Genomic DNA, 15,439 nt, shown 5'->3' on the forward strand with positions numbered 1-15,439 from the left:
GACCAACTGACTTGCATTTGTTGCAAGTCATGGGCTTTGGCTCGAAGAGTCGCACTGGAAGCCTTAATTTATCCACCATAACGTAGTCAGGGAGGGCGGAACCAGCAAAAGTTACTCGAAACGAGTCGGACGGCGTGAACTTTTTTTCTTCCCCATTCTGGGAAACTTTTCCTAGTTGATGGCAGTCCAAAATTTTAATTTGTTTCAAAGGGAGCTGTTTAAATCTGCCATCTCTCTTTTTTATTATTTCGCTCGTCAGACCCGTTTCCGTAATCACCCCCGAAATTTCTACGTTATGGCAGGGCACATAGGCGCGATATTCTATAACAAACCTATTGTCGACAACAATATCGTTAGCGTGCTTCCGATTAGCCACGACAACACGCAGTTTGTTCGGTCTAACCTTGGAAATTTCAACCACGGAAGAGTAATATCTTGCCAGATCTTTCGAAATTTGGATGACATTGAGGGATTTTCCCTTTGGTTTGGGCCGGAAGAAAACAATCCATGGGCCAGATCCAGGTGCATCTTCTGGATAGACCTTGACACGGGGAGAGGAAGCAACTGCGGGGGAGGACGAGGTCGATTGTTGAGCGGGAGCGGGATCAGTAGGGCTGGGAGGCAAGTTCGGGAGTTGAGCGGAAGCGGGAGATTGAGGGGGTGAAGAGGAAAGGTTTGTAATTTTTTTTAGGGGGGCTTGTTCAGGTGGATTAACTTTTCCTCTAAAGAGATATCTTCCGAGAGGGGAACGCGTTTAAGCGATTTTCCAGCTCCCGTAGGGGGGTAGACAGTGGATTCAATCTCCATGTCAACGGTTCCTCCTTCATCTGCCATTTAAAGTGGCAGATGTACTTTTTTACTTATCTTTTCAATTTTTTTTTGATTTTTTCTTAACCTAATAACCTTAACCTAATGAAATTAATAATACTTATTTTGCACCCAGTGCGGATCCAATGGTTTCCAACTCGAATCGCGTGTCAATCGTTCAGTACAGCTGAACCGGTGTATCGCAACACAGCACGATGATGGTGTCGATCACGAGAGGCGACAAATTCACCAGCACACAGCGCCCGCGGTGCAGGCCTTCTTCTTCCCGCTTGTTGTGATTGCTTCGATACAATCCACTCGCAATATAGGGAATCCCGTTAGGATGCGATGATCACTTCACCAGCCACGAGAATAACGGTATCACTTCCTTGCTCGATAACGATATATATATGCGTCCGGCGGCTTCGAACTTAGGAAGACGAATGATCGGACTTATACAAGCAATTGAAAATCTTGGGTTTCACCGGTTCGTTTCTTTGTTGCTCTATTGCAATCAATCGAGCATCCTGAATGGAACCTAGCTGAACCGTTGATAGATCAGTGTCCTCTTAGAGTATTCTAACTTTGATCTGCTCAAAGGCCTCCCTGAAGGAGATTCCAGATTCGGCAGTTGTCTACTAAATCATATGAACAACAGTAATAACAGAGGGTGTTATTACGATTCAAATTTCATAACGAACAGAATTGCAATGAAAGTCCCTGGTACTAAAAAGGCTTCAATTTTTCGCTAACGAAGAAAAATACTAGTTTCGCATTCCTTTGTGTAAGATGTCGGTCACACTAATAATGCATTGTTCTTTAAATGTTATTTGATCTTATGAATATCTCGAACGTATATAAATCTTTTAAAATCAATATTTCCCGCAGGGTGATATTTTCTCCGGATTGAACGACGGTATACTGAGTCGAGCTGAAGCATTGGCGGCTGTGGATATTCAAAAACACCAAAGCGGTCACGTTCACACACAGATGACCACACAGTTGAAACACGATGTCATGTATCACCACAGTATGGGAGGACCACCGCAGAGACCGTTACAGGTGAGCAAAACTATATAATGGAAACTACAGGGAGAGTTACCGCTTTTGCCCCTCTCAAAGGAAATATCGAGTACTTATCTGGGACGAATGCTCAATGAAGTAAAAGCAATGTTGTCCAATTAGACGAATCATTCGTTCCGAGTCGTGGAAATACTCGGTGGGACAGAATTTCTCACACCATACTTAACCAAAGAGCCCAGTGATCCTGCTTACAATCACCCTCTTTTAAATATGACAATTTCCCTCACTGCTTTTTTCAGCGAGTAAGCTACAATTATACCCAAGCGTTGAATTTCATATCAACACGGGTGGCAATCGAGAAATTGAAATAAATGTAAATACTGGTGGTTTTTCTATAAATAAGGAAATTGTCAGTTAAACTGTTTGGCTGCTTCAGTCCCCTAATTTCAGAATGACGACATGGTCGGTAGAAGATTTCAATGAAGTCGTTCTCGGCTGCAAAATAATGGGAATCTTGTATTGCACCAGTCGCAAACGTGTACGAATTTGCCCACTCATTGTAGTGCGCCTTAAAATTATTCTGATGTTTTATTTTACGATCGACACACACTTGTTCGACGATTAAACATCCAGAGGTAATCTTTGTTATTAGCATACGATGAATCTCCTGAGTGTTGCCACGTGAGTGGCACGTGCCACTTGTGCCATGGAAGATTGGATCAAGCCGATATCCAGTTACAATTGATATTTATGATTATTTCGCAACACGTTGTGCAACTTGATTGAGCATGAAATCAATTATGATTATAACAAAACCAAAAAATAATTTCTTTACTTCGTGGCTGCAATGATGTGGGGCTGGATAGGTCAATTTGCAAATGCACGTGCGAAAAATTTGACGCTTCGGTTGCAACAGGGAGAAACATTGCTTCACTTCTATTATCCGAAACGAATTACATGATTACATCTCATCATTGTCTGCAATCAAAGCATTGTTTACTCTCGAGGCTTCGATAGTGTTGAGTGGATAGATGTTGGTTATGTGGTTAACTAGTAACACTGCACCTTAATATTTGCCAGTGAACTGCAATTTACATTAGAAAAATAATACACTCTCTATACGACCGAATAAGACTGTAGCGATTCCTTCGGGTGCAGTTGAACATGTAGTGTTAGCAATGAAACAAAAATGAGATTTTATTATTGCAAATCCTCCGTAGTCCTGTTTAGTCCTGCCTTGTTTTGTCCACAGCCCGGAAAATTGAATATAACGGCAATATAACGAAAAAAAATATATATCGCACTCAAAAGACAAATAAAAACAATTCTCCCTCACAAACAAAAAAAAAAAATTCACAATAGAAATGTACCAGTAACAAATCAGCCTGCGGAGAAGCTGCAGAGCAAGAAAGAACTAGATGCATATTTTATTCGTGATCTGCTACTGGGGTCTACTTGTCGTAGAATTAATGCTATAAATTTATCCCTATAGAATAGAAAGAGTGTGTAAATTTCCGTACGTTACAATGGACCTGCTGCTGGATGTTCCTGATTGTGCGTTTGTGTGGTTACCGATTTTCTCTGAAAGTAGAAAAAAAATCGAGACAGGTAGGGGAAATATTCGCGCCCAGTAGCTTTCTGTATCTACACAAAATTACTTATAGGGACTTTATTTCATTTCTCTCTGCATTCGTAAGTCTTTTCCGGACTGCTCTCCGACGGGTGAAACGTTGTTACTGAGATGTATTATTTCGGCATTTATTTCTACTTAATGTTTGTCCTTCCTTCTTATCGCACGTTAATTGAGATTTATAGAACAAATTATCGCCTCTCGTAGAGGACATATTTGTTTCAATCAGAAAACGTGCGGCAGAACAGGATAATTCAATATGACTTTTCCGTGTGAAGTCAAGGAAAGGTGATTGACCGAATTTCCTATCTCCACCTTTGTCCATTTGAGCATTAGTCTATCCCCATATTGAACACCGAAAATTTCCTGACAAAACAAAACAGTGTTAGTCTTACAGTATTAGTCATTGTCCATTTGCGTTGCAGCATCTTATAAAGTCATAACCCAAACAGCAATCAGCCTTATCACCCGTAACGGAGGCAAGAGAATAAACAGCAAATGGTACTTCAATCGCATTTAGGGTTCCTTGTTGGATGTTCAGCAAATGTGCTAGATCTTATTATTCATTTTCATTTAATATGTATTACACCGTGAAGCAGATTTATGTAAAATATACACGGCCTGTCGACCACTCAATCCCTTTTTGCTTTGATGGACGTTTGATGCTGGCTTTTGGTACTTTCGATGGTTACCTCGCTGAAAGCGGCATGTTGTGTTGGAGAAGCGAAGGAAAACACAGATAAGTGAACAAGAGCTAATCTCTTGTAATTTGATAGGACTAATGTTGAATGCTCACTTTGTTTCATACACAAGGCGCACGACTTTATCAGCAGGACTACGACAGGCCTGCCATATAGGTCTGGTTCCGTAGCATAGAACCCTTCATTTGGGTAACGTTATAGAAGGAGCACATTTAGAGATAAAACTATTAGCATTATTCGGATGAGAGGAATTTATGTTAAACATCCGAACACGATATGCCTAGTCCATTTGGGTTGGAAGAGTGGTCAAAATGTACGGAAAACATTCGTTTGATCAGATCTCTTCCGGTGATGGAGTTGTGTTGTGCATACGTTTTTCCCTCACCTATTTCGATGAAAATGGTTAGTATCAAAATCAAATCAAATACAAATACGCCATTATCCGCGGAATCGAGTGGCAAGGTCATCGCAGATAACGCAATAAAAAACTGAAAATGAGATTCAAGCGCGAAAATAGATATTTCAGCATGAAAACTTTGTTCCATTAATTTAAAAAAAAGTAATGTCGTGTACACCTACAACCAAACCATATCCATAATAAAAGAGCAAGAGCCTTTTCTCCTACTCATCAATAAATTTCGAGACACCCCATTCCGCAAAGAATCGGGGCTCTACTGTATCCATTTGCATGATTTGTATTTTTATTTCATTTTAAAAATGCCTCATCTCTAGAGGTAACATTATAAATTCGATTCATGTCTGATAACTTCTTGTTTGGAACAAACAGACCAAAGAGTAAAACTTTTTTTTCGATGCAGGTGATATGGACATATAGTGGGGAGAATATGGACAGGTTTGTAATATATGAAGCGTAGAAGTTTATCGCTCGTGAGAGGAATAATTTCATTCAACCAAGGTCGGAACTCATCACGAATGTCCGTTAAATGATGAAAAATCGTGTTAATCCACTTAGAAGTGATATTATGCTCTTCAACAGTAGAAAAGGATAGACCCTCAACTATTTTGCTTTTGGTTCCAGTCAGCTTCTAGACGGTTCATCTTCGGCGATTTGATTCCATTTACAGACGCAGAGCATGCCTTAGGAATAGAATGAACAGCTTTTTCGCAGTCCATCTAACTCTTATTTTTTTTTTATTTAAATCGTTTATTTTTACAGGCTCAGTTACATAGGTTTAAAGGAGCCGAACTCCTTACTGTATTGTTACTAGTATATAAACATTTTTCCTTAATTCTAATGTTAATAATATTAAAAATATTAGGAACGATTACTCGCGGTCGACTCGAGTTTAGAAGGGTGACATATTTTCTTCAGGAAAAGGAGGGGATATGAGGATATATTGACAATGATCACACTCACACTCTCAATCACACTCATCACACTCAATTCTTAAACCTATCTTATATTTAATATGTATTTACATTTCATCTTATTCTTAAGAAGGGATCCGATCTCTCACAAAGGAAAAGGAAAAGGAAAAACTAAGGGTGTAAGGACAATCACACACGAAGATCGATAGCTTTAAGGAATACATATATTTGGGACATGTAATCAAGGTCTAACCGAGCCAACACGTCTCTCACCGGCATTATGGGCTGCCTTCCTCGGGCCCGAAGGGTGACTACTAAATTCGATCTGGCGACAAGATACAGCTCGCACGACCAAACAACGTGCTCGATGTCGTGGTAACCTTGGCCACAAACACAAAGATTGTTGTCGGCAAGATTAATACGAAAGAGTAGCGCATCTAACGAACAGTGATTGGACATGAGTCGGGAGAAGGTGCGAATAAAGTCCCGACTCAAGTCCAGACTTTTGAACCATGGTTTGAGGCTAACCTTAGGGATAATCGAGTGGAGCCACCGGCCCAATTCATCTTCGTTCCATTTGCGTTGCCAGTTAACTATGGTATTTTTGCGGACTAAAGAATAAAATTCATTGAAGGCGATTTGACGCTGATAAATATCGCCTTCAATTGCACCTACCTTTGCTAATGAGTCAGCCCTCTCATTACCCGGAATTGAGCAATGTGAAGGGACCCAGACAAAGGTAATGACATAACAGCGTCTGGATAAAGCACTCAAAATTTCTCGTATTCTCTCAAGGAAGTACGGCGAGTACTTTTCCGGCCTCACTGAACGGATAGCTTCGACAGAGCTAAGACAATCCGTTACAATGTAATAGTGTTCAACAGGTCGTGAGGCGACGCTGTCCAGCGCCCAGTGTATCGCTGCCAATTCAGCAATAAACACTGAGCAAGGATTCTGAAGACTGTGTGAGGTGCTAAAAAATTCGTTGAACACTCCAAATCCTGTGGACTCATTCATAGAGGACCCATCAGTAAAGTACATATTATCACAATTGATATCCCCATACTTTGCATCGAAGATCGTTGGAACGATCCTCGATCGAAGATAGTCTGATGTTCCATGGATATCCTGCTTCATGGACAGATCAAAATGCACAGAGGAATTGATGTAGTCAGGAAAACAAACACGGTTGGGAATATACGAAGAAGGATTAACCTGCATGGAGACGAATTCATGATATGAGCTCATGAATCCAGAATGAAAATTTAGCTCGATCAGCTGCTCAAAATTTCTGATCACCAATGGGTTCATAACCTTACACCGGATGAGGAACCGAAGAGATAATAAATTGAAGCGATCTTTTAGTGGGAGTACGCCTGCCAAAACCTCGAGACTCATGGTATGCGTTGAGGGCATACATCCCAACGCGATACGGAGACAAAGATACTGAATTCGCTCGAGTTTAATGAGGTGTGTTCTGGCAGCTGATTGAAAACAGAAACTGCCATACTCCATCACTGAGAGAATAGTTGTTCGATACAACATTATAAGATCTTCGGGATGGGCTCCCCACCAGGTGCCGGTAATTGTACGGAGAAAGTTTATTCTTTGTTGACATTTTTTACTCAGATACCTAATATGGGCCCCCCAAGTACATTTAGAGTCGAACCAGACCCCAAGATACTTGAATGACATAGCATGAGTGATCGGTTTACCCAAAAGTTGAAGCTTTGGTTTTGCTGGTTTATGCTTCCTAGAAAAAACCACCATCTCTGTTTTCTCCGTGGAGAATTCGATCCCTAGCCCAATGGCCCAGGTTGAAAAATTGTTCAAAGTATCTTGTAAGGATTCTTGCAGGTCGGATTCGTTTGATCCTACGACAGACACCACTCCATCATCTGCAAGTTGTCTTAGGCTGCAATTTTGTGTAAGGCAATTGTCAATGTCGCTTACGTAGAAGTTGTACAAAAGGGGGCTTAAACATGAGCCCTGGGGGAGTCCCATGTAAGAGACCCGACTTACTGCCGAATCTCCGTGAGAAAAGTTCAAATGTTTCTCACAAAGCAAGTTATATAACATATTATTCAATAGAGGCGGCAGACCCCGAAATTGTAATTTGTCTGACAAAACCTCTATTGAAACAGAATCAAAGGCCCCCTTTATGTCCAAGAATACTGAAGCCATTTGTTTTTTTCCGGCGTAAGCCATTTGAATTTCTGAAGAAAGCAACGCAAGACAATCATTCGTCCCCTTGCCCCTGCGGAACCCATATTGTGTATCTGAGAGTAGGCCATTCGTTTCAACCCATCGATCAAGGCGAAACAAGATCATTTTCTCCAACAATTTCCGTATACAAGACAGCATTGCTATTGGGCGGTACGAATTGAAGTCGGACGCGGGTTTTCCGGGTTTTTGAATAGCTATAACTCGTACTTGTCTCCAATCATCTGGAACAATATTATGCTCCAGAAACCGATTGAATAAGTTCAACAAGCGATGTTTCGCCACATCAGGGAGATTTTTCAGCAAGTTGAACTTAATTCTATCCGACCCCGGAGCAGAATTGTTACATGAAAGGAGAGCAAGAGAGAATTCTACCATCGAAAACTCGGAATCAAGATCGCACCTATCTTGTGGTATATCTCGATTAATTCTTTGCACTGGAGCGGAATCGGGACAAACCTTTCGTGCAAAATTAAAAATCCATCGATGTGAATATTCCTCGCTTTGTGTGGAGGCGATCTGGCGTAGTGGTAACATCCATGCCTCTCACGCTAAAGGTCACGAGTTCAATTCTCACTCCCGACATTCTTCCAAAAATGGAAGTAAAAGTGACGAACCAGCCAAATGAGTTGAAAGTCACTATAATACAGTTAAAAAAAAAAAAAAAATTCCTCGCTTTCATTGGATGAAGAGCGATTTCTCATGTTTCGAGCCACTTTCCATAATTTTTTCATTGACGTTTCTTGTGATAAACCTCCCACGAAATTTCGCCAATAAGCACGTTTTTTCCCTTTGATCAAGTTTTTAATTTGATTTTCAAGGTCCAAATACGTTTGAAAATTCTCAATGGTTCCACGTTTCCGAAAAGCTTTAAATGCATTCGATTTATCTCCATAAAGCTTGGAACACTGGCCATCCCACCATGGATTGGGAGGTCTTCGACGAATAGTGGAACCTGGGATGGGTTTCGTTTGAGCGCGAACCGCGCTGTCATAGATCAAACGAGAAATGAAGTTATACTCCTCCAATGGAGGCAAACCATCTCTGGAATTGATGGCTAGAGCAATCGCGTCCGCATATTTTTTCCAGTCAATGTGTCTTGTGAGGTCGTATGCCATGTTTATTGATTCAGAAGAATTCAACCCATTGGTGATAGAAATTTTGATTGGCAAGTGATCACTACCGTTGGGATCCTGGATTACATTCCACTTGCAATCTAACGATAGTGAATTCGAGCAAAGCGAGAGGTCAAGAGCACTTGGTTTAGCAGGAGGTTTAGGTACACGTGTTGTTTCCCCAGTGTTCAAAACGGTCATATTGAAGCTGTTACAAAGGTCATATATCAACGATGAACGATTATCGTCGTACGGTTCCCCCCAGGCAGTTCCGTGAGAGTTGAAGTCTCCCAAGATCAATCGTGGCTCAGGAAGGAGTGAGCACATGTCAACAAGTTGCTTGCGGCTAACCGCAGCTCTCGGAGGCCAATACAAGCTGACTATACAGAGGTCTTTGCCTCTGATGTTTGCATGACAAGCAACAGCTTCGATCCCTCCAATAGGTGGAAGGTCAATTCTAAAAAATGAGTGACACTTATTGATCCCCAATAGTACCCCTCCGTATCTGTCATCGCGGTCCAAGCGTATTATATTAAAATCGTGGAAAGAGAGATCATTTTGAGAAGAGATCCAGGTTTCGGATAGATCAAAAACATCACAATTGAATTTATGAATTAGAAATTTGAATGTATCCAATTTAGGGATAAGACTACGACAATTCCACTGTAAAACAGTGATATATCCGACCTCTCTATTTAAATTAGACATCAAGAGAGATAATCATTGCAAGGAGGGGCCATGTTTGCATCAATTGCTGCAAAATTGTCTTTAGTACTGGAAGCATTGCGGTTACAATGGTTCTGATGGAGTCGGAAACATTAAAACACGTGAAGATTTGATCCACAAGGTCAGACAACTTTATAAATCCCGATTGGGAAGTTGAACTTGACGGAAAAACAGGGACAGTTGGGGTTTTTGATGTCCCCTCGAGTGCTGGGTCGTTCGAAGGTGAACTATTACCACGGAGGCCAGGAGGGACCTGATTTTGCTTATCCGCTGCACTCGATTTTTTGGGCAAGCTAACAGGGGGTATCACCGGAGGGGCTTGTCCTTGAACTTTGGGAGTGGTCACATTTTTGCGCCGGGGATTCCCTTGAGAAATAAACGGCGTGCCCCCGTTAGCTGTATCCGCTTCCATTTCGTCAACTGGCAACGTAGCGAAGACATTGTGTGTATTGATTGGTTGTTGTTCTTGAGCCAGTGGAGAAGCGCCCTTCAAAATTTCTGCGAAAGTGCGTTTAGAGCGTTCCTTCAAAGAGCGCTTCTGTTTCTCCCAGCGAGCCTTGTATGTTTCACAAGCTGAGGGCACGTGTGGGGATCCCCCGCAATATGGACACTTATGCTCAGTCGCACTGCAGAATTTCCCCTCATGTTGTTCTCCGCAAGTGGCACATCGTTCTTTATTGGCACAATAAGCAGCCGTGTGACCAACTGACTTGCACTTTAGACAAGTCATTGGCTTTGGAATAAAAAGTCGCACGGCTATCCTCAATTTATCTACCATCACGTAGTCAGGGAGAGCTGAACCAGCGAAGGTGACTCGAAACGAGTTGGACGGCGTAAATTTCTTTTCTTCTCCTTCATGGGAGACTGTTCCGAGCTGGCGGCAACCCAAGATCTTAACAGTCGTCGAGGGCAGTTTTTTAAAACGGCCGGTACCTTCACTCGTAATGTATTCGCACGTCAAGCCCGTTTCGGTTATCACACCCTCAATTTCGACTATGTGAGAGGGAATGTAGACCCGATACTCAATTGTAAAATGCTGATCGACAACAATCTTGTTTGCGTCTTTTCGATCATTCACGACAACTCGCAATTTGTTTGGTCTAACCTTCGAAATTTTCGAAACGGAGGTATACCTTGCCAGATCTTTCGCGATCTGCATGACTCTCAACGCCTTTCCATTTGGCTTAGGCCTGAAGAAAACAACCCAGGGACCAGTTCCGGGCGCATCTTCTGGATAGACCTTTACACGGGGAGTGGGAATAACAGGGGGGGAAGGCGAGGACGGGGATTGAGAGTGGGAAGGCGAAGGTTGAGAAGGAGCGGGAAGAACAGAGGGAGAAGACGAGGTTGAAGGTAGAGTGGGATCGTTAAGGGCAGATGGGAGATTTGCTAGTTTTTTGGAGGGAGGCTTGGTAGGGTTAGCTGACTCGTCCCCAGAAGAAGTATCTTCCGTATTTGGTACGCGTTTGAGTGACTTTTTTTTATCACTTAGGAGGGAACTAGAGTCAGAGACCTCCATATCCGAAGGTCCCCCACCCTCTGCCATTTTAAAATTGGCACTTATATTCTAAGTATTTTTTTTAAAATAATATTTCACAATAATAATAATTCACAAAAACAAACAAAAAAAAACTTATAATTAATAAATATTTTCTCTCACTATATTCAATCTTATTCACCTATGAACGCACTCCAGTGCAGATGAACGGGAGCGTGCTGAAAGCTCGTTGGTGGTGGGAATGTGCCTACGACACCACTACACACAGTCGTCGGTGAAAGCTTACCCGCACTGACACTGTTGGCACGATGACTCGGCGAAATCTCCAATGTCGGCGAAGCAGCGACAAAACAAAAACCAATGCTTTCCGAGGATGAAAGCCTCTATCCACTTGCAGGCAGGGCACTTCACTCACTATCCAGATAGCGAAATGAACTCTTCAGCGGCAAAAAAAAACAACAATCACGCGGTAACCGATAACGGAACTTGGACGCGACTTTCCTTCGTCTGGTTACTTCGGGCAATCGGCGAAGGATGTAACACTTGAAGGGAATCATTCCCAATGCTCACTCTTATTGGCAATTATCCGTTTCACCCCACCAGTACAATTATTTCAATAATTTAAATTTTCCGCTAACTAATGAATTTACTTTTCCGTACATACCTAATATCGCCTCTCTGTTAACTCACAAATTGAAATACAACCATCGACGAATTTAATTTTGAAATTAAACCACTCAAAATGCTTAATTCCGAAGCCGCAAAAACTACATCCACACGCGGAATCATGTTTAATTTTCGCTTTTTGTGTCTCTTCTTCACCTTTGATCAGTATTCATTGTCATAGGGTGGTTGAAATATCATAGAAAAGCATGTAGAAGGGGTTCTCATTAACATAAATTTGAAATTCATCATATAACTATACAAATCAACCACCTGTCCATCTTACTCCCACTGTCCGTCTTACCCACGTCTGCCCTACACATCACGACATTCAAGATTGCCAATTTTCTTTTAAAAAAACTGGAAGTTTATTTTAAAAAAAACTGGATCCTGTATAACCGTTTTATTTTAAGAAAAATCATATCCTTATCTAAAATAATTTTTTTTTACCTATTTCAATGCATGAAAAAAAGAGTTCATTTCGGAGCTTCGTATAGTAGTTTGAAAAGCTATTTCTCTCCTATTTTCTGGTCATATTTTTTGGTTTTTTACTTCTTATATCAGGCTTGTCAATTGGTCCAAACTTCGGAATGATTTGGAAGACCAAAAAGACGGATGGGTAATGTCGGGGACATAACCGGAGTGACGTAGGACTATACAAAGGGGACAGCTTTTGCTAAATATATATTTTAATTATATTGTTTTATTTTCTTCTACCTACCTATCTACCTGAAAAATGAATTACTTTACTGTTTACTTTTTATGAACATGTTGGGGGTTCTGAAAAGAACCTTTGGTGTTGTGTTTTTGCGTTTTTTTTTACAAACTTGATTCTTGATTTTTTTCTAAAGGCTTTGTACTTATTAAATGCTCAACGCCGGGCATCTTTCGGCGTATGCATATATCGTACAATCAAAATGATGGCTGTGATAGGGAATGCATAGGTAGTCATCAACTCATTCACTATCATATATTTCATTATTGAGCACATTACCGTACCTTAAACTGTGGTTTCGGAGACGAATGAATTGTAAGATTTGTAGTATCCGTAAACAAAGTAAATAAAAATAAAAAAGAACTGAGGTTTTGGAGACGATCTGTTGAAAAATAAACGAACTATAAGAACTTAAAATAAGAACAGAGCAGCAGGAAATACATAGCTCATCATGTTGCTCCTTAGTTATTTTCCTATACAATGCAGATGTAACGTCAGTCAGTCAACCAAAGAAAGCAGTTCTTGCTACCGAGAAAATTCGTTTATGCCATCCTGCATACAATGTGTTGTAATTTGAAGCCACTTTTAATTCGGAAACTATACATGGGTTTGTGAAAACTGAATGATCAATTTAAAAAACCCCAACCAGTTCAAGAACAAGCATAAACAAAACAAAACAGTTTATATTATATGTCATATTATGTCACTTTAGAATGCATTGGTATTGTGAAAAACTTTTAATAACTCTTTTTTGAATGGTTTAATGGCCCTGTAAAGCGCTGTGTTTTACGGTGGCTGGTTTTGCCACCAAAGCGGTCTGTATAAACAAACTTTTTCTTTCTTCTACCTGCTGCCGTTTTGCGATTGCGATTGCCACTCGCTGAAACTAGTTGTTGCCTTGACGAGCGCCGAACCGAAGCTGCTCTGTTCTTGATGCGTGTTTTCTGATTGTCGTGAGCAGCTTTGCAAGCCAACTCGAGCACTCCGACGGTCGAAACTCTATAATCGCTGTTAGGTATACTGGTGCTCCGGCACCAATCCGTTCGGCCTAGTTACCCTTGCGGAGCAATCAATGAATGCGACCAACAGGGAACTGGAAACATGCACGGTTCGAGTGAGACTTTGCCTTTCCCTTAACTTGTCCTCCTTTGTTACGTCAACACGTCCACGTTGCTGCTTGTTTTCTTTTTATGATGTGATGCGATGCGATGCTAAACGTTGCCGTACAACCACACTGGTTTACGGTTTGAAAGAAAATGAGATATTTTTTTTGGATCCGCGCGCTTTATACTCTAGCGGTACACGCTCACAGGATAGAGACAAATCGGCAGACTCAGCCAAAGGGACGAGTCCAACGAGACGAACGAATGAGCGTTAAAAGGCAGCGATGGCAAAAAAATACATTTATTACGATTTGTTCGCTCGTTGGATTCACATGCAGGCTAAAAAGGGTCCTTTTCAGGATCACAAAATTATCTTCATTCTAAAGAGTTTATTGTTTTGTTATCACTCGATATCCCCATCTTGTTCGGCTAAACCTTCCTGTTTAGCGATTTGTTGCCACTCGCCACAGCTTTCACAGTTGGAAAATTTCTTCCCATCCAGCTTTGTGACATGTTGCACAGTAAATTACATTCAATGCGACGTGCCGAAGCACCACTCAGTGTCGCATTGGAGGCGATTTTAACCTGTAATTGAACATTTGCGATGACAGTGGTACAGTGTCGACTTTCAATGTGGGGTCATAATTTGGATCTCTATGTTTACAAAAATGTCCAACTAATTATGTCGCATTACATGTCCGTCCAATTAGCTAAATGTCGAACTAATTGTAAATTACTGTACTTTCAATCTGGAAACAATTTAAGAATTGGTGTAAATTGAATAATCAGGAAAGTCCCCAACTATCAATAAGCTCAGAACAACTGCCAAATTCACATACTCAGCAGATCCTGGCAAACAAATTATGAAAAAATCAAATTGTTTTTTATTATTATTTTGGATATTATTTTAGAAAACATTGAACTATATTTCGTAAACTCTTTTTTGAAAGGTTTAATGGCCCTGATAAGCGCCTTGTTTTATGGAATGGTTTCAATTTAGAAAACTTTGTACTCGTGGTTTTGAAAAAAAACCATTTCGAACGCCCTCGATGCCGCCTTGTTCTGGATTTGCCACCAAAGCAGATTGTATAAAGAACAAACTATTTTCTTCTGCTACCAGCTGCCGTTTTGCGATTGCGTTTGCCATTCACCACTCGTTGCAACTGCCTGTTGACTTGATGTCCACCGAACCGAATGTGTTCTGTTCCGAATGCGGGTTTTGTTTTCGGCGCGAGCAGCTTTGGCAGCTAACTCGATCACTTCGGCGGCCGAAACTATATAACGCCGGCTTGGTGGACTGGTGCACTGGTACTAATGCGCTCGGCCTAGCTACCCTTGCGGGGAACTCCAGACCGACACGATTCGAGCGGGTTTTGCCTTTCCCTTAATTTTTCCTCCTTTGCCATGTCCAGATTTGGCTGCTTGGTTTGGTTTGTTGATGTGTTGTGATGCGAACTGATGTGGTGTACGGTTTGAATGAGAATGATCGTTACGGCAGCGGAGCGGGGATTTTTAAGCTGACTGGCTGGCTCGAGAATTACGCATGTGTGAGACTGCGACCAATGTTTCGTTCTTTTTTTTTCTTTTTCCTTTCCAATCGTGCTTCATTCTATTTCGCTGCTGCTCTGGTTGCCCGTTTTGGTCGGTACGATTTGAGGAGCACAAAATGGACCAATCAAAAATGGGCACATAGTGCATTTGGACAATGCTTGATATTTCACAATTATTCAATTATTTATCTCAAGAAAAATGAAATGTTATTCGTTATGATAGATGCGTAGATATATTTCCTATCAATTGATGCAAAAACCTTTGCGATCTATTGAGAAATGCTCGAGTTATAAACGTTCCAAATCTTGCATTTTTTCCTACTTGTTCAGTGCCTAGATTTCCATTTCACCCCCTA

General features: G+C 41.2%; 1 protein-coding gene across 5 annotated transcripts in view; it reads left to right on the top strand.

Moving 5' to 3' along the window:
- LOC129762195 (inhibitory POU protein) overlaps positions 1-15,439 on the top strand; it is a 136,166-nt gene that overhangs the window by 81,106 nt on the left and 39,621 nt on the right. For all 5 annotated transcript variants that reach the window (XM_055760225.1, XM_055760222.1, XM_055760223.1 and 2 more), the window contains exon 4: positions 1,696-1,869. In XM_055760225.1, coding sequence (XP_055616200.1) covers positions 1,696-1,869 — 174 coding nt within the window. The remainder of the gene's footprint in view (positions 1-1,695; positions 1,870-15,439) is intronic.

The sequence above is a fragment of the Toxorhynchites rutilus genome, chromosome 1 (genome assembly GCF_029784135.1).
Source record: "Toxorhynchites rutilus septentrionalis strain SRP chromosome 1, ASM2978413v1, whole genome shotgun sequence".
Classification (NCBI taxonomy): domain Eukaryota; kingdom Metazoa; phylum Arthropoda; class Insecta; order Diptera; family Culicidae; genus Toxorhynchites; species Toxorhynchites rutilus.